General features: G+C 53.5%; 1 protein-coding gene across 2 annotated transcripts; it reads left to right on the forward strand.

Annotated features, from left to right (window-relative positions):
* The first annotated feature begins 197 nt into the window (after nucleotides 1–197).
* On the forward strand, nucleotides 198–22309 carry CAD (carbamoyl-phosphate synthetase 2, aspartate transcarbamylase, and dihydroorotase). 2 transcript variants are annotated; one of them, XM_077152405.1, is made up of 44 exons: nucleotides 199–400; nucleotides 603–742; nucleotides 2308–2437; nucleotides 3265–3407; nucleotides 3596–3737; nucleotides 3940–4111; nucleotides 4316–4501; nucleotides 4679–4791; nucleotides 5132–5277; nucleotides 5521–5647; nucleotides 5771–6009; nucleotides 6139–6360; nucleotides 6547–6735; nucleotides 6976–7100; nucleotides 7251–7381; nucleotides 10969–11081; nucleotides 11513–11757; nucleotides 11978–12224; nucleotides 12514–12612; nucleotides 12732–12956; nucleotides 13036–13218; nucleotides 13405–13623; nucleotides 13879–14046; nucleotides 14575–14757; nucleotides 14883–14987; nucleotides 15432–15671; nucleotides 15891–15972; nucleotides 16297–16463; nucleotides 16570–16734; nucleotides 16906–17037; nucleotides 17177–17378; nucleotides 17697–17887; nucleotides 17972–18112; nucleotides 18306–18407; nucleotides 18850–18946; nucleotides 19587–19631; nucleotides 19739–19908; nucleotides 20014–20088; nucleotides 20632–20844; nucleotides 21059–21184; nucleotides 21264–21419; nucleotides 21531–21632; nucleotides 21739–21833; nucleotides 21939–22309. In XM_077152405.1, the coding sequence occupies exons 1-44, from the start codon at nucleotides 319–321 to the stop codon at nucleotides 22039–22041; spliced, it is 6678 nt and encodes a 2225-aa protein (XP_077008520.1). In that variant the 5' UTR covers nucleotides 199–318; the 3' UTR covers nucleotides 22042–22309. The 2 variants fall into 2 exon arrangements, with proteins under 2 accessions (XP_077008522.1, XP_077008520.1); XM_077152407.1 differs by lacking the exons at nucleotides 19587–19631; nucleotides 19739–19908; nucleotides 20014–20088; ... (4 more) ...; nucleotides 21739–21833; nucleotides 21939–22309 and adding an exon at nucleotides 19267–19574 and having other exon boundaries at nucleotides 198–400.
* The last annotated feature ends 219 nt before the right edge of the window (nucleotides 22310–22528 follow it).

A 22528-nucleotide genomic window follows, 5' to 3' on the forward strand; every position in this document is an offset into this window, starting at 1 on the left:
TTTTTGGTTGGGGTAGAAGAGTTCTTCACAGATACTTTTTTAAGGAATTCCACCGCAGGTGCGGAAGGGAGAGCATGACGGCCCCACCCCTTGGCTCTGGTCCCGCCCCCTACGTGGTCGGCTCCGCCCGCCACGCCGCCGTCGTCCAGCGGGCCGCGGTCCTGGCGCACTCCCCTCCCGCCTTGCCTGCATCTACCCGCGCCCTGGGCCACGTGGACCGACTCCCCGAGCGCGGCCTCACGTGGTTCCAGCTCCGGCTGGGGCTTGCACTGCCGTGCCGCTCCTCCGTGCTCGCCGCCGCCTCTGAGCTCCGTTCCTATGGCGGCCTTGGTGTTGGAGGACGGGTCGGTCCTGCGGGGCCAGCCTTTTGGGGCCTCTGTATCGACTGCCGGGGAAGTGGGTAAGCAAGCCCGGGTAGGCTGCCGACTTCGTCCGGCTTCCCGATGCCCCTCACCGCCCCGCCTGGCCCCGCCATTTTCCCGCCCGCAGCTCTCCTCCGCTATCGCGTGTCCAGGTCCCAGCCCAGCCCTTTCATCCTTCACCGCCAAGGCACCCTCCCCGGGGCCTTCTGATTGCGCGGGTACCCTGCGTTCTCCTTGCAGTGTTTCAGACCGGCTTGGTTGGCTACCCTGAGGCCCTCACTGACCCCTCCTACAAAGCGCAGATTTTAGTGCTGACATATCCTCTGATCGGCAACTACGGCATCCCCCCAGATGAAGCGGATGCGTTCGGTCTCAGCAAGGTAGCCACGCCCGGTGCTTCTCTACCTTCTTTTTCAAACCTTTAACAATGGAAAGGCACTGGTACCCGGCTAGGCTTCCTGGAGAGAACAAAGGTCCACGCTGAAGTGATAAGATGCGCACTAAGGTGACTGTTAAGCAGGAGTAGGCAGGGACTTTGAGAGGCACAGAGTGCTGAGGGCCTCCGGGACACAGGGGCTCTACTTAGAGTGGATTATTGTGTCTGTACTGAAGGCCTGGACCAAGGGGAGAGGCCAGAGGTGTAAGGAAGCCTGGGAATGCTGAGAAGTGATGAGAAGGGAGCCTGGAAGCCAGGTTAGCTACAGGAAGCTTGCGGGGGGGTGTCACCAAGCCAGTCCAGAGAGTCCGGGCTTAATTCCGCAAGGAGCCATTGAAGGCTTTTATAGCAGCACAGTCACATGATGTGACTGTGCTTTAGAATTACACAGAGACTGGAAACCAGAGTAAATTTTTAAAAACCAGCACATCGCAGCTAAGATGAATTAGCAGAGGGAGTCACTGTCACCTGCAAGCAATATTCCTCCACACACGTTTTGTCCTGATGCCAGGCTTATCCAGCAACCATCACCTTCCTAATTTGCCTCCCTGGTTACACCTGAAAGGAGGTGCTCTGCGTAATGGCCAACAAGAGAATTGTTCTTGATATATTTACAAGCATACTACATTGTAATCTGTGGTTCAATATCTTGTGAATTTGGTGAATATCTATTGGTCTTCAGCTTTATCAACTCAGGGAACATTGACAAAGTTGGGTTCACAAACCTGGAAAGTTGAAGCATTGAAAGGACCGGGGAGAATGAGGCCTCCTAGAACCACCAGCCCAGCACTGATGCTTTTGTGGTCCCTGTCTTCGAAAGGTGCTGGCCAGGGATGGGTTCCTATCAGTCATTCCAGCTATGTCCTTAGATCCCCAAAGAACAACTTTGACAAGCATCTTCCTTTAAGATGCTTTCTCCACTAAGAATATAATTTAAATATGCCTCTCACTTCCAGATAAACATCTCTTTTTTCCACTTAGTTATTAAATGTTTGTCTCTTGGTTAACTACTATGTATTATGAGAATTCCCTTTGAAGTGTGTTTGGGGGGAGGGGTATTATCATGTTTAATGGTGTAATCTAGACTTTTTAAATTTAATAATGTATCCATCGCCTACCTATTTTACAGCTCTGTTTTTATCACACTCTATTACTTATCTTGTTTATTTACATGTTAAAGAGGTGTATATAAAGTGTTAGGTGAGTTCTAAGCTGCATTAGGTGAATGGGGAAGAGGGGATATGCAAACTGAACTTGGGATAAAGGAAAACATCATTTTTACATATCAGTCGGGTACCCTGGGCCCAGGTGTTGAATGTTTAGTACCGGGGGCAAACTGTTAGTAAAAGAGCTGCCTGTGCCAGAGCATGAAGTGCTTGGTGTGCTGAAGACATAGCAGGCAGGTTGTTCAGACCCAGGCAGAAGTATAGGGCCCATAGCCATATAATGGGAAAAGGGAGATATTTTGGCCCTACGCTCCTTCTCATGATCTCCTCCCTCCACCTGCAGTGGTTCGAATCCTCGGGTATCCACATAGCAGGATTGGTGGTGGGAGAGTGCTGCCCCACGCCCAGCCATTGGAGCGCCACCCGCACCCTGCACGAGTGGCTGCAGGAACATGGCATACCTGGCCTGCAAGGTATGAGGAAAAGTACATGTGTCTGGGTGGAGCACAGTATGCCTGAATGGAAAGAAGCAAGAAAAGGTTTCTTTAGACTGTTGGGACTTGATTCCGAGGTTGCAATAAATGTGCCTGATCGGAAGACTTAGATTGGGGTCTGAGCTGGAGGAAGGGAGTGAGCCATTACTCAAATGGAAAACTTCAGACATGTAAAAGGAGAGATTAGTAGAGTGAACCCCTAACTTTAATAATTGTCATCTCATGGCTAATCATTTTTTATCACCCCCAGATTATTTTGAAGCAAATCTCAGACATTTCATCACAAAGATTTTAGTACATCAGAATAACATAATTAACAATATTTCCTTAATCTCATCAAATAGGCAGTGTTCACGATTTCCTCAATTATCTAAAAGAAATTTTTTTACTTTATTTGAAGCTGGGTCTAAACACAGTCCACCCATTGCATTTGGTTGATATTTCTCTTAAATGTAATCTGTAGGCCTTGTAACCTGTTTGATGAAAATAGATCATTTTTCCTTTAGAGCATCCCATGGTTTGCGTTTGTGGATTACATGCCTATGGTGTCATTTAGCATGTTTTTCTGTCCATTGGTGTTATTTTCTGTAAACTGAGAGATCTAGAGCCATGGGTCATTCAGCCATGACATCTTTGGCCAGAACACTTAACAGTGGTAGGCTTCCATCAGGATGGCCCAGGATCTTGATGCCCATAGAAAGCTGTGGGTGACTCAGGGCTCTGGAATGGAAGTGTTTCTGGAAGTCTGACTTCATGGATGGCTGAGTTGGGAGAGTGGGGTCTCTGAGGGTGTGCTGTTTTGACAGGCGTGGACACGCGGGAGCTGACTAAGAAGTTGCGGGAACAAGGGTCTCTGCTGGGGAAGCTGGTCCAGAATGGGACAGAGCCTTCAGCCCTGCCATTCTTGGACCCCAATGCCCGCCCCCTGGTTCCGGAGGTCTCCATTAAGGTACAGAGGTAGAGTGGCAGAGTGTCCCAAGCTGTACCACAGCACTTATGTTCTGCCCCAACCAAGGTGAACGCTAGAAGGAGAATCATAAAAGAGAAGAGACCTCGAAGGTAGGGGTTGGTGTGGGATGTCTTTATACCCACTGATCACAGGTGCAAGCTCTTGCCCTTTATTCCTCTATTCCTCAGGTTCCACAGGTATTTAATGTAGGAGGTACCCCTCGGATCCTTGCTTTGGACTGTGGCCTCAAGTATAATCAGATCCGATGCCTTTGCCAGCGGGGGGCTGAAGTCACTGTAGTACCCTGGGACCATGCACTAGACAGCCGGGGTGAGTAACTGGGATTGGTCCAGAGCCACAGATGAGCAGCCCAGGTGGAAATTGTCCCATCCCTTGGTCCAAATGTAAAAGTCAACATGGGTGGCAATAAAAGAGATGGAAACAAGGATTTCTGCCCTAATGGTAAGGGCTACGAGTGGATCTCTTTCTTTTGGAGTATTGGTTCTGATGTTGTGTCTTCTGCCCACTCCAGAGTATGAGGGTCTCTTCCTAAGTAATGGCCCCGGTGATCCCACCTCCTGCCCCAACATGATATCTGCCCTGAGCCGTGTCTTATCTGAACCTAATCCCCGACCTGTCTTCGGGATCTGCCTGGGACACCAGCTGATGGCCTTAGCTATTGGGGCCAAGACTTACAAAATGAGGTGGGAATTGGTGAGAAGAAACAGGGGTCCACGCTTCTGAGATGATGGGTGGAGAGTCTCAGGAATGGGAACAAAGTTTGTATTAATTAGTGTTGAAGCAAGAGGGGGCTGGTGGGAACAGAGATTGGCAAAGCCTAATGGAAACAGCTGGGTTTGAGAGGAGGTTGGAAAGACACCTCTGATTTAGCATGCCTCCATCTCCAGATACGGGAACCGAGGCCATAACCAGCCATGCTTGCTGGCGGGCTCTGGACGTTGCTTTCTGACATCCCAGAACCATGGGTTTGCTGTGGAAACAGACTCCCTTCCAGCAGGCTGGGCCCCTCTCTTCATCAACGCCAATGATCATTCCAATGAAGGCATTGTACATGACAGCCTGCCCTTTTTCAGGTGAGCCTGGGAGGTTCTGCTAGGGCTGTAGGTCTGTACAGCTTTGAAACCCTGGGGTCCTTGAAGATTGAAAAGTAAAGCAGAGTAGTGGACCCAAGTTCTCTATTTCCCCCACCCCAGACCACCAGTGCCCAGGCCCCTAAAGATGACAGGTTCATAAACCAATTTCTTCAACAGTGTCCAGTTTCACCCAGAGCACCAAGCTGGTCCTTCAGATATGGAGCTGCTTTTTGACATCTTTCTAGAAACTGTGAAAGAGACCACAGCTGGAAACCCTAGTGGCCAGACAGGTGAGTGCCTGAGTTGAAGTGGGTGGTGGATCTAAAAACAAAACAGGCTCGGGAGTGACGGGTTGGCTCCAGACTAGGCATAAGATGGACATGCCCAGGGAAACTGATGTGTAGTTGGGTGGTTGAGGGAGTGGTGCAAGAAGGAAACCAAGCTAAGGTTAGTTCTTGCTTCTTCTATTGGGATCATTTGGGGGTCATGAATCCTGGGTTCTGGTCCGTCCATGCTGCTCTTTAAGAGGCCAAAGCTTGTTCTGCACTCTTCCCTAAAGCGAGGGAGTTAATCCGGACATTCTGTTGGTCCTTTTCACACTAATATTATCTGCTTTCTTGGCCTCCACAGTTCGAGAGCGGCTGATTGAGCGCCTCTGTCCCCCTGAGATTCCCACCCCAGGCTCTGGGCTTCCACCACCCCGAAAAGTTCTGATCCTGGGCTCAGGTGGCCTCTCCATTGGCCAAGCAGGAGAGTTTGACTACTCGGGCTCTCAGGTGAGGCACAACCACCCCCAGCCCTCTCCATGTGCGACTCTCATGAACGGTTAGAGTCTTGAGGTGGTTGTAGGGAGAAAGTGAGCAGGAGAGCTAGGGAAGATGCAGAGAGGTAAGAGCGAGAGTAAGAAGTCACTCCTTAGGGGCTCAGCTGTGCAGGAGGGAAAAAAGAGGAGGGGCAATGTCAGCCTGAGACCATTCGTACATTCTGCAGAAGTTGACCTGTCATTCCTGTCTGCTTAGGCGATCAAGGCCCTGAAGGAAGAAAATATTCAGACGTTGCTGATCAATCCCAACATTGCCACAGTACAGACCTCTCAGGGGCTGGCTGACAAGGTGTATTTCCTTCCCATAACACCTCACTACGTAACTCAGGTATGGCTGGGGGAAGGCTGGACCAAAGGAAGGGATTCAGTGGTCAGGGTGGGTTTCTAAACTTCAGTCCGCTCCTTTCCCTGCATAAGTCTCCGTGCCTGTTATTTTTCTCTTCTACCTCAGGTAATCCGTAATGAACGTCCAGATGGTGTGTTGCTGACTTTCGGGGGCCAGACAGCTCTGAACTGTGGTGTGGAGCTGACCAAGGCTGGGGTCCTGGCGCGGTATGGGGTCCGGGTCCTGGGCACACCCGTGGAGACCATCGAGCTGACTGAAGATCGGCGGGCCTTTGCCGCCAGGATGGCAGAGATCGGGGAGCATGTGGCCCCCAGTGAGGCAGCACATTCTCTTGAACAGGTCTGAGGGGTGGTTGGCAGCAGAGTGGCATCATCTTCTCTAAAGCTTGTTTTCCCAGGCCCTGGCACCTGCTGGGCAGCAGTAGGTCAAAGCCCTGACCTGCTTCTTCATCTCTTTGATACTTTGCAGGCCCAGGCAGCAGCCGAGCGGCTGGGGTACCCTGTGCTGGTGCGTGCAGCCTTTGCCCTGGGTGGCCTGGGCTCTGGCTTTGCCTCCAACAGGGAGGAACTCTCTGCTCTCGTGGCCCCAGCTTTTGCCCACACCAGCCAAGTGCTGGTGGACAAGTCACTGAAGGGATGGAAGGAAATTGAGTATGAAGTGGTCAGAGACGCCTATGGCAACTGTGTCACGGTGAGTGCTGGGGGCAGGATGGGAGTGCTGTCTGACCTTCTGGGTACTTCGGAGATCTTAGAAGGTTCTGTGAGCCTCAGACCCAGGTTGGGTGTAGTTCCATAAGGTGGCAGGACTCTGGGATGGAGCCTCCTGCCTCTTCCTGCTGCCTCAGGCCATGACTGCCCTAGGACCTGCCCTTCACAGGTGTGCAATATGGAGAACTTAGACCCACTGGGCATCCACACCGGTGAATCCATAGTGGTGGCACCAAGCCAGACGTTAAATGACAAAGAGTATCAGCTACTGCGGCAGACAGCTATCAAGGTGACCCAGCACCTGGGAATCATTGGGGAGTGCAACGTGCAGTATGCCTTAAACCCCGAGTCTGAACAGGTGAGCTCTAGGCCCTGGAGCTGATACTAGCCCTTACCTCCTCTTTATGTAATTTTTGGGCCTCTAGACCAAGAGGCCTTTTTGCCGTTCAAACCAAGAAACAGAAGCTGGTATCATCTTTGGTAGGGTAGGGTTTGGGGATTAGCCTTTCTCTTATTCATTCTAGAGGGAGGGCTTATTTTTTCTCTTCTAGTCCCTGCTAGACCTGTTAGTGACTTTCCCTGTTCTCCTTTTTTGCAGTATTACATCATTGAAGTGAATGCCAGGCTCTCTCGTAGCTCTGCCCTGGCCAGTAAGGCCACAGGCTATCCTCTGGCTTACGTGGCAGCCAAATTAGCTTTGGGCATCCCTCTGCCTGAGCTCAGGTATGAGGATAAGGGGAGAAATCAGGGTGGTAAGGGGGCAGGGAAGCTCAAGAAAATATCTGTGGAACGGTGGTTTGGGGGTGTAGCCATGAAGAGAACTATCTGGAAGCTCATGCTTTATGTCTCCCTCTCTGCCCTCGTGGCTCCCAGGAACTCTGTGACCGGGGGTACAGCAGCCTTTGAACCCAGTCTAGATTACTGCGTGGTGAAGATCCCTCGCTGGGACCTCAGCAAGTTCCTGCGTGTCAGTACCAAGATTGGGAGCTGCATGAAGAGTGTAGGTGAGAGAGCCTCAGCACCCCAAGCACCCCTCCTCAGGCGACCCATGGGCCCCCACCAGTACCGAGACTCCAGACTGGCGTAGTGTCCCTTGATGGCCTTTCAGCTGCTATATTAGCAGCTCTTTAGAAACACAGCTTCTCGGGCTCAGAGAGATACTTCAGAGTAGAATAGTCATTCTCGTCCAGATGGGCATCAGAAGTCATCTGGAAATCTATGTCAGAACGCACATGCGTCTGTTTCCCAGGTGGCACTTCAGAATCTTGGGGACAGAGTGATAGCCTACACGGTCTCCCAGCCCTAAAATGAGTCTACTAAGGTGCCCACATGAGGAAAGCAACTTGGCTGAGGGCCCACAAATGAGTAACAGACAGAGTTGAGATTTAAAACTAGGCTGGCTCCCAGGTGCATGTCACATTGCCTGAGACCTGAGGGGCCAGTTCTGTGAAACTCACCCACAGCATTTTAGCCCTAGGCTGAAAATGTCCTAGGCCAGGGACATTTTGTTCACTGTGTTGATTTGAATACTGACAGGGGAGATAGTACCTGCTGTTTTCCTTTGAACCCTTCTAAACCCATCTAAATAGATTCTCAGCATACATCTTTCTCGGGGCACTTTCTTCCTTGGTCAGTAAGTGAAATGGTATTTTAACATAATGTTTATGATCAAAGACAATTCTTACAACAAGGACATTTATTAGTGAACAGTGAATGAGTGGGGGTAGCAGTCATCCTCCACACAGTGGTAGAGTATGTGAGCATTGCATTATGTTCTTTATGGTATCCCTTTAGTTGCCTTAGTCTGTCCTCTAGAACATTTCAGCCAAACCAAACATGTACATGTACCAAGTGCTTTCAGGATAAGAACATTTCATCATGCTCCAGATTTCCAGTAAGAGCAGAAGTAGCCTTTAAACAAGCCAGTCTAGGCTCAGATATTATTTCAGAATTTTTAGAACTCCTACAAGACTGCCAAATTGTTCCTTCTGGAAATGAATTCCTGTTATGTGAAGATGATAATAAACATGGGAATGAAGCCATAATTAAATTTGTGGCTAAAAGAAGTAGATTGAAAATAGGACAATCACAAGATTGATTCCTAGATGAAATATTTAAATTTTTCATATCTACTCAGGTATACTTGGACTGTGATCTTCTATGGTAATTTTGTAACTTTTATTGTTTAAGGTACATAAATGGTTGGAAAATAATAAATATAGCTTAGCCAAGCAGAGACAACCACTTGTCACACAGATGTGTAATTTTGGGTGTCTGTATGCCTCCCAAATTTTTCTAGGCATACATATGAGTTTATCAGGTTTCTCTTTCTTAAGAAATTCCCAAATAAAATAGTATGATATGACATTTTGAAGAAATTGGACAAAATCGTTCATCATCTATTTTCTTAACCCTAGTAATAGCGTATTGGTGTTTTGAAAGATTTTAGAGGAAGCAAAAATGTCAGCAGTAATGCAAATGGAGAAAAGTGCAGTCAGTAAGTAACACTTGAAGATCCTAAGGTGAATGAGCAGAGGACATGAACAAAAGCTTTACAGAAAAGGAAATCAATAAGAGAACTGAAGAGATTAAGTTTCCTCTCCTTATTTCCCCCATGGGCAGGCACCGGGACTCGAACCTGGGTCTCTGGCATGACAAGCAAGGACTCTGTTTGCTGAGCCACTGTGGCCCACCCTCATTAGTAAATAGGAATCAAGTTAAAATAAGGTGTCATTTTTGGGTAGTAGCAAGAATTGTTTAAAATGACTGCCCACTTCCTGTAAGATTCGTCTTAAGCTTATGCCTTGTTTTATAAAGTACCAGCATCTCTCTCTTTTTTTTTTTAAATTTTTTTAAACACATCAACATACAAACACAAACATTCTTACCATGTGATTCTTCCACTCTTGGCATATAATCAGGAACTCACAATGTCATCACATAGTTGTTACTCACCACGATCACCTCTCAGAACATTTGCAATACTCCAGGAAAAGAAATGAAAAAAGAAAAAAATTTGTATATACCATATCCCCTCCCCCTCCCCTCACCAATCACCAGCATTTCAATCTGCTAAATTTATTTTAACATTTGTTCACCCATTATTTATTTATTTTTAATCCATATGTTTTACTCATTTGTCCATAAGGTAGATAAAAGGAGCATCAGATACAAGGGTTTCACAATTATACAGTCACATTACGAGAGCTATATCATTATACAGTCATCTTTAAGAAATGTGGTTACTGGTACACAGCTCTACGTTTTCAGGCAGTTCCTTCCAGCCTTTCCATTACACCTTACTAAAAAGGTGATATTTATATAATATGTAAGAATAACCTCCAGGGTAACCTTGACTCCGTTTGGAATCTTTCAGCCATTGATACTTTATCTTGTCTCATTTCGCTTTTCCCCCTTTTGGTTAAGAAGGTTTTCTCAATCCCTTGATGCTGAGTCCCAGCTCATTCTAGGATTTCTGTCCCACGTTGCCAGGAAGGACCACACCCCTGGGAGTCATGTCCCATGTAGACAGGGGTAGGGCAGTGAGATTACTTGACATGTTGAGAGAGAGAGAGGCCACATCTGAGCAACAAAAGAGGTTCTCTGGGGGTGACACTTAGGCCTAATTTTAAGTAGGCTTAGCCTATCCTTTGCGGGGTTAAGTTTCAAATGAACAACCCCCAAGGTTGAGGTCTCAGCCTATTGCTTTGATTGTCCCCACTGCTTGTGAGAATATCAAGAATTCTCCACTTGGGGAATTTGAATTTTCCCCCTTTCTCACCATTCCCTGAAGGGGTCTTTGCCAATACCTTTTTATTCACTGTTCAAATCACTGGTACCAGCTTCTCTTAAGCAATCAGATAAAATTCTCAAGGACCAGGAAATTTTTCTTACCTATTGCCCTTATGCTTATGGAAATGTATCCTAAGAAGCTCATCCAAAACACTGAAAACATCACAGCCTCACTTATAATGGTGAACACTTAGAAGCAACCTAAATGTTTGACAGTAGGCAAGCAGTTAAATTATGGCCAGTCCTATAGGAACTAAACTGGTGGTTATAAGGTCATGTTAGCAATATGGGAAGATGCTTACAGTGAGAAAAAAAAAATGGAATAGAAATTGTCCATCTACTGTAATTACAACTGAGTATGAAATGTACAGGTAAAGAGTGTCCAGGAATAAATACTCAAAGTGATGATTGTAATTGTGATTAGCTCTGCATGGATTCAAAGAATAATGGGATCATCGTCCTGATATCCAAACTTTTAAAAGTAATGAAGGATGAAACCACGTCCAGATGGTATTGTCACAACGTGAATAAAGGAGGCTAAGTAACTAGATAACTCAGTAATTTGGGCCACTGTGATAAACTAGAATATGCTCCAATATGCACATGCCCATTATGGGCATTGTAATTCCTTGCTCACTAACAAACACAAAACCTGAAATTATCCTTGGAAAATGGTAAGAGGAAGAGTTGCAAATTGAAGACCTTGCATCCGAACCCCAGGGGACTTGCCTTGAGAACCCTCCTAGACACTTGCCTGCAAATCCCGCCAGGCCCTCAGTCCTTCCCTCCTGTCCTCCAGGTGAAGTCATGGGCATTGGGCGTTCCTTTGAGGAGGCCTTCCAGAAGGCCCTGCGCATGGTCGATGAGAACTGCGTGGGCTTTGATCACACCGTAAAGCCGGTCAGCGATATGGTGAGCTCAGCACCCCTAAGACCACCCCTGCTCTCCCTGCGCACCCTAGTAACATTAGCTGCCGTTCCTTATCGGACATTTGCTGTGTTGTGTTTGCTTGGCTGAGAATCCTAAAATGTTATCTCATTTGTCGTTGCAACAACAGCATGGGGGAAATATTAGACCTCTTTTTACAGGTGAGGAAACTGAGGCTTAGAGAACTTTTGGAAATTGCTCAAAGCCACAGAGCTAGGATCCACCTTTTTGGCAACTCCAGGGCCCATGCTATGGTGCCCAACTTTCTTTCCCAGCATGACAGCAGCTGCTCATGCTCTCAGGCTTTGATGGGGGCTGACAGTGGATTAGGAATTTCTCTTGTGTCCCATCCTGGCCTAGCCTCTTTCTGTCTCTCCAGTTCTCCATTTGTCTGTCTGACCTCTCACCACCATTAGGAGCTGGAGACTCCGACAGATAAGCGGATCTTCGTGGTGGCAGCTGCTCTATGGGCTGGGTACTCGGTGGAGCGCCTGTACGCGCTCACGCGTATCGACCGCTGGTTCCTGCACCGGATGAAGCGCATTGTGGCTCATGCCCAGCTGCTGGAGCAGCACCGTGGCCAGCCTCTGCCCCCAGACCTGCTGCACCAGGCCAAGCGCCTCGGCTTCTCGGACAAGCAGATCGCCCTTGCAGTTCTGAGGTCAGAGGTGGTGGTGAGGGCCAGGAGCTGAGAAATGTGGGGCAGAGAACCTTTCTACCTGTTGGGGTCCTTGGAAGGAGGAATGTGGGGAGCTTTGGAGACCTCTGACCTTCATTCCTGAATGAAAGATAATCGGCTGGGGTATTTTCCTCATTCCTGCCCTGTGAGCCAACCCCTCCACTGACTCCCCAGGCAGTTTCTGACCCCTCTTCTCCTGCAGCACAGAGCTGGCTGTTCGCAAGCTGCGCCAGGAACTGGGGATCTGCCCAGCAGTGAAACAGATTGACACTGTTGCAGCCGAGTGGCCAGCCCAGACAAATTACCTGTATCTGACCTACTGGGGCACCACCCACGACCTGACCTTTCGAACTCCCCATGTCCTGGTCCTTGGCTCTGGGGTCTACCGCATTGGCTCCAGCGTCGAGTTTGACTGGTGTGCTGTGGGCTGCATCCAGCAGCTCCGAAAGGTCCGAGGACTCGTCTTTCACCCCAGTGTCTTGCTGTTCCTTTTGGCTCTAGCAGTTAATTGCCTGTCCACTTGCACTTGACCCTGGCACTTGTCATTAATCACTACATATATGTTTATTTTGGGTTCTCTTGGCCCACACAGAACATGAATCTCCTCTGTGATACCTACTTCTTCAATACTCACAGTGCCGAGCCCTGCACTGCTCTGTCAGGGGAAGCTGGGGTGGCAGGGCTTTGGCTTGGTTTCTCCTTGCATGCACTTCTCCCTAATTGGTAACTATGACACAGATGGGCTATAAAACCATCATGGTGAACTACAACCCAGAGACAGTCAGCACCGACTATGACATGTGTGACCGGCTCTACTTCGATGAGATCTCTTTTGAGGTTAGAGGAACGAGGGCTGCCCACTGGCCTGGCTGGCTGAGTGCAGAGTGGGTGGGGGTAAGGAGCACTGGGCTAGAGGGCTCAGCTCCCTGCCCTTTTGTTGCTTCCCTGCCCACTAGGTAGTAATGGACATCTATGAACTGGAGAGCCCCGAGGGTGTGATCCTGTCCATGGGTGGGCAGCTGCCCAACAACATGGCCATGGCACTGCATCGGCAGCAGTGCCGGGTGCTGGGCACCTCCCCTGAAGCCATTGACTCAGCTGAGAACCGTTTCAAGTTCTCCCGGCTTCTCGACACCATCGGTATCAGCCAGCCCCAGTGGAGGGAGCTCAGTGACCTAGAGGTGGGCTTGGGCCTGACGAGTGGGTGTGATATCCGTGGGTGAGTGTGGCCCATCCCACTAAGCTCCCTGCCGCCCTCAGTCTGCTCGCCAGTTCTGCCAGGCCGTGGGGTACCCCTGCGTGGTGCGGCCCTCCTACGTGCTAAGCGGCGCAGCCATGAATGTGGCCTACACGGACGGGGACCTGGAGCGCTTCCTGAGCAGTGCGACTGCCGTCTCCAAGGAGCACCCTGTGGTCATCTCCAAGTTTATCCAGGAGGCCAAGGTGGGGGGCTGCAAGGAAGGCTCCCAGGCTTGGGAGAAACCCCCTCTGTGGTGCTGTGGGACTCCATAGGCACAGCAGGCAGGGAAGCAGGGGTTGGTAAAGAACGGGAGCATTGTAGGGTAAGTGGGACAGGAAAGTGGGCCTTGCCCTGCGTCATATTGTTGCGTGTATGTCCCCCCACCCCAGGAGATTGACGTGGATGCTGTGGCCTGTGATGGCGTGGTGGTCGCCATTGCCATCTCTGAGCATGTGGAGAACGCAGGAGTGCACTCGGGTGATGCCACGCTGGTGACCCCCCCACAGGACATCACCACCAAAACCCTGGAGTGGATCAAAGCCATCGTGCACGCCGTGGGCCAGGAGCTGCAGGTCACAGGACCCTTCAATCTGCAGCTCATCGCCAAGGTGAATGGGGAGGCATGAGCTAAAGGAGGGGACTGAAAGGTCACAGCTCATCCACGCTCTGCACTGGCTTCAGTGCCAGGAAACCCGGCACTGCTACCTGCCCTCATCGGAGCACGCTGGGAAGCCGGAGCCTGCAGCGTTACCAGGGTGACCCGAATCCCTATCCCAAAACCATCAGCCCCATGATGGCGCCTCAGGAGGAGTGTCAGCAAGGCCAGCCTTTGCAGGCCTGACCAGTCATCCCTCTCTGCCCAGGATGACCAGCTGAAAGTGATTGAGTGCAACGTGCGTGTCTCTCGCTCCTTCCCCTTCGTCTCCAAGACCTTGGGGGTGGACCTGGTAGCCTTGGCCACGCGGGTCATCATGAGGGAAGAGGTGGAACCTGTGGGGCTCATGACTGGCACGGGCATCGTGGGGGTAAAGGTGAGGAGGGTTGAAGCCCTTGGGTTAGGCAGCAGTGGGAGGGAGACTGTGGGAGATGGTCCAAGCAACTGCTGAGAGCAGGGCTGGGCCAGAGGGTGCTGGCCCGGCCATCTATCTCTCCAGAACTTACGCTAGTTGAGGGAAGTGAGAGACATTGGGGTCCCGAAATAGCTTTGCTGTTATGAAAGAGTCTGAGAAACCTACATAATGGAGAGGCACAGAATGTTAGAGAAGTTAGAGATGGGAGATACTGCTCTAAAAGGGGCAAGCTGGAGAGGCCTGGAAGGAGGGGGTGTGTTTGAACTGAGCCTTACCAGGCAGTTGCACGAGCTTCTGGGAGGCCATGCAGTCACCATGTGCCTTCAAAGGAGGGACTGGAGCTCTTTGAGGAATGGTTCCCCAGGCAGGGCAGAGCCTCTGCAGAAGCTGAGGGGAGACAGAGTGGAAAGCAGGAGGACCAGAGCGACCTGCCACTGGGAGAGGCTCCTCTCCCGCTTTGGCCATCTCCCACACATCCTACTCTCTCAGGTGCCCCAGTTCTCCTTCTCACGCTTGGCGGGCGCTGACGTGGTGCTGGGGGTGGAGATGACCAGCACTGGGGAGGTGGCCGGCTTTGGGGAGAGCCGGTGCGAGGCCTACCTCAAGGCCATGCTCAGCACGGGCTTCAAGATCCCCAAGAAGAACATCCTGCTCACCATCGGCAGCTACAAGGTGCCCGTGTCCCGGGGGGGGGCGCTGCCTGGAGGGACATGGGGCCAGGCAGACTGAGCTCGGCCAGGGGTGACTGCGAAGTGGAAGACGGGAGGGACACAGCCTCTTCCCCTGCTTGGTTTCAGAACAAAAGTGAGCTGCTCCCCACCGTGCGGTTGCTGGAGAGCCTGGGCTACAGCCTCTATGCCAGCCTGGGCACGGCCGACTTCTACACCGAGCATGGCGTCAAGGTGCTTGCCCCCGCCCCCCGCCCCCGCCGCTCTTCCCGCGTGGGCATAAGCACGCCCTGCCGAGGGGTTCTTGCCCTGCTCGCCTGCATTTACCATCCAGCTAATGTTAACTCCACATAGAACCGGGAGAATGTGTAGAAAAAAAGGGAAAAAAAGTCCTTTAGGGTTTTTCCACCACAGCTAACATTCTGGTATTTTTATTTCCTTCCAGAATTTTATCTCTATGTGGATGTGTGTGTGTGTATGTATTACACATATGTCAGTCCACGAAAGCAAGCTCGTGCCATAGTCTTTGCGACTTGCCTCCTTTAACCTAACATGGAAATCTTTCTTGGCAATAGAGACGCTGCCCCATTTAGGCGCAGCTGCTGGTCTCCAGCCTGCAGGTCCTGGGCCAGCTCCCTTCCCTTCAGGCTTCCTCTGACCATGGCTGTGGGTTGGCAGGTAACAGCTGTGGACTGGTACTTCGAGGAGGCAGTGGACGGGGAGTGCCCACCCCAGCGGAGCATCTTGGAGCAGCTGGCTGAGAATCACTTTGAGCTGGTGATTAACCTGTCGATGCGCGGGGCAGGGGGCCGGCGACTTTCTTCCTTCGTCACCAAGGGCTACCGCACCCGGCGCCTGGCCGCTGACTTCTCTGTGCCCCTCATCATCGATATCAAGTGCACCAAACTATTCGTGGAGGTAATCGAGGTCCAGGGGTGGGGACAGAGTTGGCCAGTGTTGATGGGAGTGGTGAGCATAGCCCCAGGGCTGGGAAGCAGCAGAATACACTAGCCATATGGCCGTGGACTTGCAGAAAGGTGGGTGGGAGTCTGCTCTGCAGGAAGACCCAGTCTCAACCTGCAGTTTCCAGGGCTGCCTGTCCCTCACATCAGAGCTGCCCATGGTTTCCACTTGCAGGCCCTGGGCCAGATTGGACCAGCCCCTCCTTTGAAGGCGCATGTTGACTGCATGGCCTCCCAGAAGCTCGTGCGACTGCCTGGTGAGGATACCTCCCGGGGGCCCTCAGCTCCTGCACTGCTGACAGTGTCGAGACCCTGCATGTGATGGAGGGTGGCATGGGCCCACTCTCTCCTGTGGAGCAGGAAGGCCCCAGAACCTCTCTCCCTCTGAGCGCGTTCGTTCCTCAGTCCACAGCACTCTTGACTGAGAAATTCTGCCACATCTTATTTTGTCAGTTGCTGCCAGTTTTTCCTCCACCCCATCTTGCTTCTTTAATGTCTTTCCTGTTTCTGAATCTTCTTTTAATCTTGCTCAAAGAAATTGGCTGTTGGTTCTCTTACCTGCCTCCCCCGTGCTCGCCCAGGACTGATCGATGTCCATGTGCACCTGCGGGAACCAGGTGGGACGCACAAGGAGGACTTTGCCTCAGGCACAGCTGCCGCCCTGGCTGGGGGTGTCACCATGGTGTGTGCCATGCCCAACACCCGGCCCCCCATCATCGATGCTCCTGCTCTGGCCCTGGCCCAGAAGGTAAGCCTCAAGCTGCAGAGATCTCCATCCCCATGGGCCCGTTGGTGCCAGGCTAGCTCATGAGGGCATGGATGCCAATGGGCCTCATCTCGTGTATCCTCTCCAGCTAGCAGAGGCTGGTGCCCGCTGTGACTTTGCCTTATTCCTTGGGGCCTCAGCTGAAAATGCAGGGACCCTCAGTGCTGTGGCTGGGTCTGCTGCAGGGCTGAAGCTCTACCTCAACGAGACCTTCTCTGAGCTGCAGCTGGACAGCGTGGCCCAGTGGATGGAGGTAAGAGGCCGTGTGTTTCAGGAGGCAACCAACAGCTCGTGACTTGAAGGCCTGCGCACAGGTGGGCTGGCAGCAGTGAGGATGCTAGAGAGCTCTTGTGAGAGCCATCGACTCAGATCAGCGCGGGGAGCAAAGGCTCTATGTGCCGCTTAGCAGCCCTTTCTTCCTCAGCACTTCGAGACTTGGCCGTCCCACCTCCCCATCGTGGCCCACGCCGAGCGGCAGAGTGTGGCTGCCATCCTCATGGTGGCTCAGCTGACCCAGCGCTCAGTACACATATGCCACGTGGCGCGGAAGGAAGAGGTGAGGTGACGCCAGAGGTCAGGGTGGTCCTGGGGCTGGAGAGGGGAGGATGAGTGCCTTGAGCCAGCACCCTCAGCAGGTCTGCCACTGGGCTTTCCAAGCATGGCAGCTGTCCCTGGGTCTCCCTCCTCTTCCCCAGATTCTGCTGATCAAAGCCGCGAAGGCCCAGGGGCTGCCAGTGACCTGTGAGGTGGCCCCCCACCATCTGTTTCTGAGTTGCGAGGACCTGGGGCACCTGGGACCTGGGAAGGGGGAGGTCCGGCCTGCGCTTGGCTCTCAGCAGGACGTGGAGGCCTTGTGGGAGAACATGGCTATCATCGACTGCTTTGCCTCCGACCATGGTGAGAGGAGGCTGCCAGGCCTGTGGGCTCCGGGAGGGCAGGGTTTCCATCTAGCTTTACCACAGCATCTCACCTGTGACAAGGGCTCAGTAAATAGTTGTGGAAACTGCATACAAGCAAATGAGGGGTTACTTGGGTGAAAAATGCAGGCGCAGGAGTTGACAGCAGCCCCTGTCTCCATGTTGTCCGATTCCCAGAAGAAACGAGCATCGTGGTTTAGGGAGTAGAATGAGGTGGCCGGAACACCATCCTGTGGCACGTGTGGCTTCCCAGGGGTGAAGGGAATTGTCCCTGAGGGTGACGCTCTCTTTCCTCCAGCCCCCCACACCTTGGAGGAGAAGGGGGGGCCCCGGCCTCCCCCCGGCTTCCCTGGGCTGGAGACGATGCTGCCGCTGCTGCTGACAGCCGTCAGCGAGGGCCGGCTCAGTCTGGACGACCTGCTTCAGCGACTGCACCACAACCCCCGGCGCATCTTCCACCTGCCCCTGCAGGAGGACACCTATGTGGAGGTGCGGGAGGCGGGGAGCTCCCCAGCCCCAGAACTTCCACCCTGGCGTGGGCTTTCCCCAGCATACCTGTGACTCTCTGGGCAGGTGGACCTGGAGCATGAGTGGACAATCCCCAGCCACATGCCCTTCTCCAAGGCCCGCTGGACACCTTTCGAGGGGCAGAAGGTGAAGGGCACCGTCCGCCGCGTGGTCCTGCGAGGGGAGGTGGCCTATATTGACGGGCAGGTATGTGTGTGGCCCTCAGCTGGACCATTCCCTTAGCCACCCTGGCCCGGTGCACAGTCCCGCTGCCCCGTCCAGCTGCCCTGCACACAGCCTCTGAGGCATTCTTCCTTGTGCTGGCTTCCCTTCCCTGTGCACCCTGTTCTGGCTCGTTCTGTTTCCTCCTCATTCTCCTGCCCCCGCCTTCTGTCTTCAGGTGCTGGTGCCCCCAGGCTATGGACAGGATGTACGCAAGTGGCCTCAGGGGGCTGTTCCCCAGCCCCCACCCCCAGCCCCTGCCACCAATGAGATAATCACGGTAACCACCCTGCCCTGGGCTGGGGGTGAGTGGGAGGGCCAAGGGATGTCATCCAGGGGCTGGACCAGCAGCATCAGTGTTTTCATTGGTGGTTCTGAGGCAGAAGGCTCTTCACTTGACAGTTGAGATCCCCACCGCCTACCTCTTTGCCTACTGCAAATTATAGAATTAGCTCTCAGTGCAGAGGCTGATCCTGAGGAACATAAGCCTTCTGTGTAGCCAGATGCCTGGGGGCCCTGTCGCTGGGGAAGCACCCGCCTCCAAGAGGCCAGTTCATCTGCCACCTGGCAAGGGCATTTATTGGAAGGAGAGGACCAAGGGGCATGATGTAGGGTGACATTCAGGTGGACAATGGGCAGTTGGATTTCTTTTGAGGGACTAAATCTGGGGTAGCATTTAGCCAGTTACTTTTCAAAACGATGGCCCAATACTGTCACTCCAGACACCCGAAAGGCCCCGCCGGGGCATCCCAGGGCTTCCTGATGGCCGCTTCCACCTGCCACCGCGAATCCACCGAGCCTCGGACCCAGGTCTGCCAGGTAAGGGGGGTGTCCTGTGACTCTGAAGTTGGGGCCAGATTTAACGTGAAGGGTAGGATGCTCCTGTGCCCAGAGGCCAGGGTGGCCAGGGCTGGAGCTGGCGCTCCTGTCTACTGCTAAGAATTGCCAAGGTATGGCCCAGGTCCTAGAAACTGATCCAGGCCCCTCCTCCCAGCACCTCTCCTTCGTCCACTTACCTGGCCTTCCCTCCATCCCTTGCCCGCATCCTATGCACTTCACCCACCTTTGCCTGTAGTTGCCCCAGCTTGAGGTAGATGTCCCCCAGCTTCTTCTCACAGGCCCTTTTCTGTTGTGGGCAGCTGTGATCCTCCGCCTCGGAGCTGGGATCTCATGGGGCATCAGAGCATGGGGTAAATCTGGGTTGTCGGTTGCTGTGAGCCTGGCTGTCCCCTTGCCTAGGATCCCTTTGCCAACCGGGAGCCCCACGGGAGGGTACTGCTGCTTTCACGCAATCACGGGCCTGTCCCTACTGCCTCTGTCCTTCCTGCTCTCCCCTAACCTGATACAGCTACTGTGGTGTGAATTGGTTTAACACATGCACCAATCGAGTTCCCAGGAAAATGGAGGCTTCCCAAACCTTAGCCACAAATTCACATCTGTCCTGTTGCCCCACTTGCAGCTGAGGAGCCAAAGGAGAAGTCATCCCGGAAGATAGCTGAGCCGGGTGAGAGCCTCCACCCTGAACGTACACTCACCTTGGGGACCTCTCTGATCTGGCCCGGCTAGGAGGAGCCCTCTGACCAGCCTCTTCTGCCCCATCCCTCACTGCAGAGCTGACGGGAACCCCTGACGGCACCTGCTTCCCTCCACCACCAGTACCCAGACAGGCGTCACCCCAGAACCTGGGGGCCCCAGGCCTGCTGCACCCCCAGACCTCACCCCTGCTGCACTCATTAGTGGGCCAACATATCCTATCCGTCCAGCAGTTCACCAAGGACCAGGTGCTGGGGGCAGGAAGAGGGGTTTCCCCAGAGCTGTGAGGCTTTGCAAAATTGGGGCTGGAACCTCTAGCCCTGCCATTTCAGCTGACCTGGGATCTCTCCTAGATGTCTCACCTGTTCAATGTGGCGCACACACTGCGCATGATGGTGCAGAAGGAGCGAAGCCTAGACATCCTCAAGGTCAGCGCCAGGGCCGTGGGGCCCAGGGTCAGGCCTTTGTCCTGTGGGGTGGGGATCAGAGGGGGACAGGGTCTTGGTCCCTCCCCCCCCATCAGCTGCCCCCATGGGAGTCCAGATCCTCTACTGTGAGTAACCAGCCTTCTCTTCTCCTGGAATTTCTGCTTTTCCAGATCCTCCCCCAGTGCTCTTCCTTCCCTCCCCAGATCTGTGTTTAGCTGACCTGGGAGGCCTTGAGTGCCAGAGCACCTGCTATTCTCCTCACTCTCTAACCCCCTCGTTCAGTCTGTGCCGGGCTGTCCGTGGGAGGGAGCCAGGCTGTTTCCTTCTCCACCAGGTTGTTTGGATATGTAACGATGGCCTTTTGGAGGCTGAGCTCAGGGGCACCAGTGGTGGCAATGTCAGGGCCATGGCAGGTCACAGGAGATTTGCAGGGGAGAAAGGTCCTCTCAACCTGTATTAAGCTGGGGAGGCAGGCACTGGCCCTCACGGTCCCAGGTGCACCCGCATTCTGCACATGCACTCAGTGCCCTTTGCCCTCCGCAGGGGAAGGTGATGGCCTCCATGTTCTATGAGGTGAGCACACGGACCAGCAGCTCCTTTGCAGCAGCCATGGCCCGCCTGGGCGGCGCCGTGCTCAGCTTCTCTGAAGCCACCTCCTCTGTCCAGAAGGGCGAGTCCCTGACTGACTCGGTCCTGACCATGAGCTGCTACGCAGATGTCGTCGTGCTTCGGCACCCCCAGCCCGGGGCAGTGGAGGTGAGTCTGGTCTGTGGGCCAGGCAAGACGCTGTCCTCCCTGGGCGTCTTAAGTGCTGGCCGGGGCTGGACCTGGGCCTGCCACGTTTGCTCACCTGTTCCGTGACTACCAGTCTCAGGCAGGGCTGATGGGCGAGGGGCCCAAGGGGCCCAAGAGGGAGGGTGGGATGTGCAGATTCAGGTGGGAGTCCCCTTCCTCATTTCTGCTTTCACAGTTGGCGGCCAAGCACTGCCGGAGGCCGGTGATCAACGCTGGGGATGGCGTTGGGGAGCACCCCACCCAGGCCCTGCTGGACATCTTCACCATCCGGGAGGAGCTGGGGACTGTCAACGGCATGACGGTGAGGGTGGCAGCTGTGGGGAGGGCGAGGTGTGCCAGCCCCGAAGCTAGGAGCTGTGGTGACCCTGCTCCTCCCCTAGATCACGATGGTGGGAGACCTGAAGCATGGGCGCACGGTGCACTCCCTGGCCTGCCTGCTCACCCAGTACCGCGTTAGCCTGCGCTACGTGGCCCCTCCCAGCCTGCGCATGCCCCCTAGCGTGCGGGCCTTCGTGGCCTCCCGTGGCACCAAGCAGGTGAGAGAGACCCTCATAGCCACTGGGCAGCCTTGGCAGTGTGGGTCGGTTGGTGCCCCTGGCTTAACTGTCAGGGCCTGGTGCTGAGCATCCCCACCCCGCCCCGTCCAGGAAGAGTTTGAGAGCATTGAGGAGGCGCTGCCCGACACCGACGTGCTCTACATGACGCGGATCCAGAAGGAGCGCTTTGGCTCTAGCCAGGAGTACGAAGCTGTGAGTGCCCGGGCGTGGGTAGAGGCCAGGGCTGGGGCTACAGGGGGCTCGGGGCTGCTGAGCCCTAGGCCCCCAGGAGTTAACGCCTCCCCCATCTCCGTCACAGTGCTTCGGTCAGTTCATCCTCACTCCGCACATCATGACCCGGGCCAAGAAGAAGATGGTGGTGATGCATCCCCTGCCCCGGGTCAATGAGATAAGGTGATGCACAGTGGAAGGCGGAGGTGGCATGGGGATGGGTGCTGGCTGCAGGGAGGGGGCTTCCTCCTGGCTGCAGAGATGGTAACTCTTCACCTTGCCTTGCAGTGTGGAGGTGGACTCGGACCCCCGCGCAGCCTACTTCCGCCAGGCCGAGAACGGCATGTACATGCGCATGGCTCTGTTAGCCACTGTGCTGGGCCGCTTCTAGACCTTGGCTACCTTGGCCTCTCCTCCTCGGGCCCAGCACCTGGGCAAGGGATCCTTGGTGCCCCCCAGGGGGGCAGCACACCTAGTAGTTAACTGCAGGACCTCTGGACAGCTCACACACATACATGCACACTCCTATGACCACACACTTAAGGCGCCTGCCTGGAGCTCTCCAGCACAGCAGGGCCTGGCTGCCCTGTCTCCCTGACCACACCTCCATCCTGTACAGTCACTTTTCTACAGACTTAATAAACAGCTGTGCTGCCTGTGTACAGTTCTTGCTGCCTCTCATTTATCATGCACAGGAGGCTAAGTGTTAAGACAGCTTTCTTTTAGTAAGTGAGCATCACTGCCCAAAATGTAAGAGTGGCCCCACTGAGCAGGGCTCTCCCTCTGCCGGGGGCTCACACATGCAGTCCCAGCTCCTTACGGTGCTGGGCAGGCATGTTGCTCTGCTGCTCGGAATCCTGCCTGGCCCTCTGGCCAGG

Source organism: Tamandua tetradactyla, chromosome 3, assembly GCF_023851605.1.
Source record: "Tamandua tetradactyla isolate mTamTet1 chromosome 3, mTamTet1.pri, whole genome shotgun sequence".
NCBI classification, from domain to species: domain Eukaryota; kingdom Metazoa; phylum Chordata; class Mammalia; order Pilosa; family Myrmecophagidae; genus Tamandua; species Tamandua tetradactyla.

Excerpts from the sequence above, each read along its gene's own strand:
- CAD (XM_077152405.1), top strand. The coding sequence starts at position 319 with ATGGCGGCCTTGGTGTTGGAGGACGGGTCGGTCCTGCGGGGCCAGCCT. Across the intron at positions 12,225-12,513 it reads GCATCCAGCAGCTCCGAAAG|ATGGGCTATAAAACCATCAT; the intron begins GTCCGAGGACTC and ends ACTATGACACAG. Across the intron at positions 19,632-19,738 it reads CCGGAAGATAGCTGAGCCGG|AGCTGACGGGAACCCCTGAC; the intron begins GTGAGAGCCTCC and ends CCCTCACTGCAG.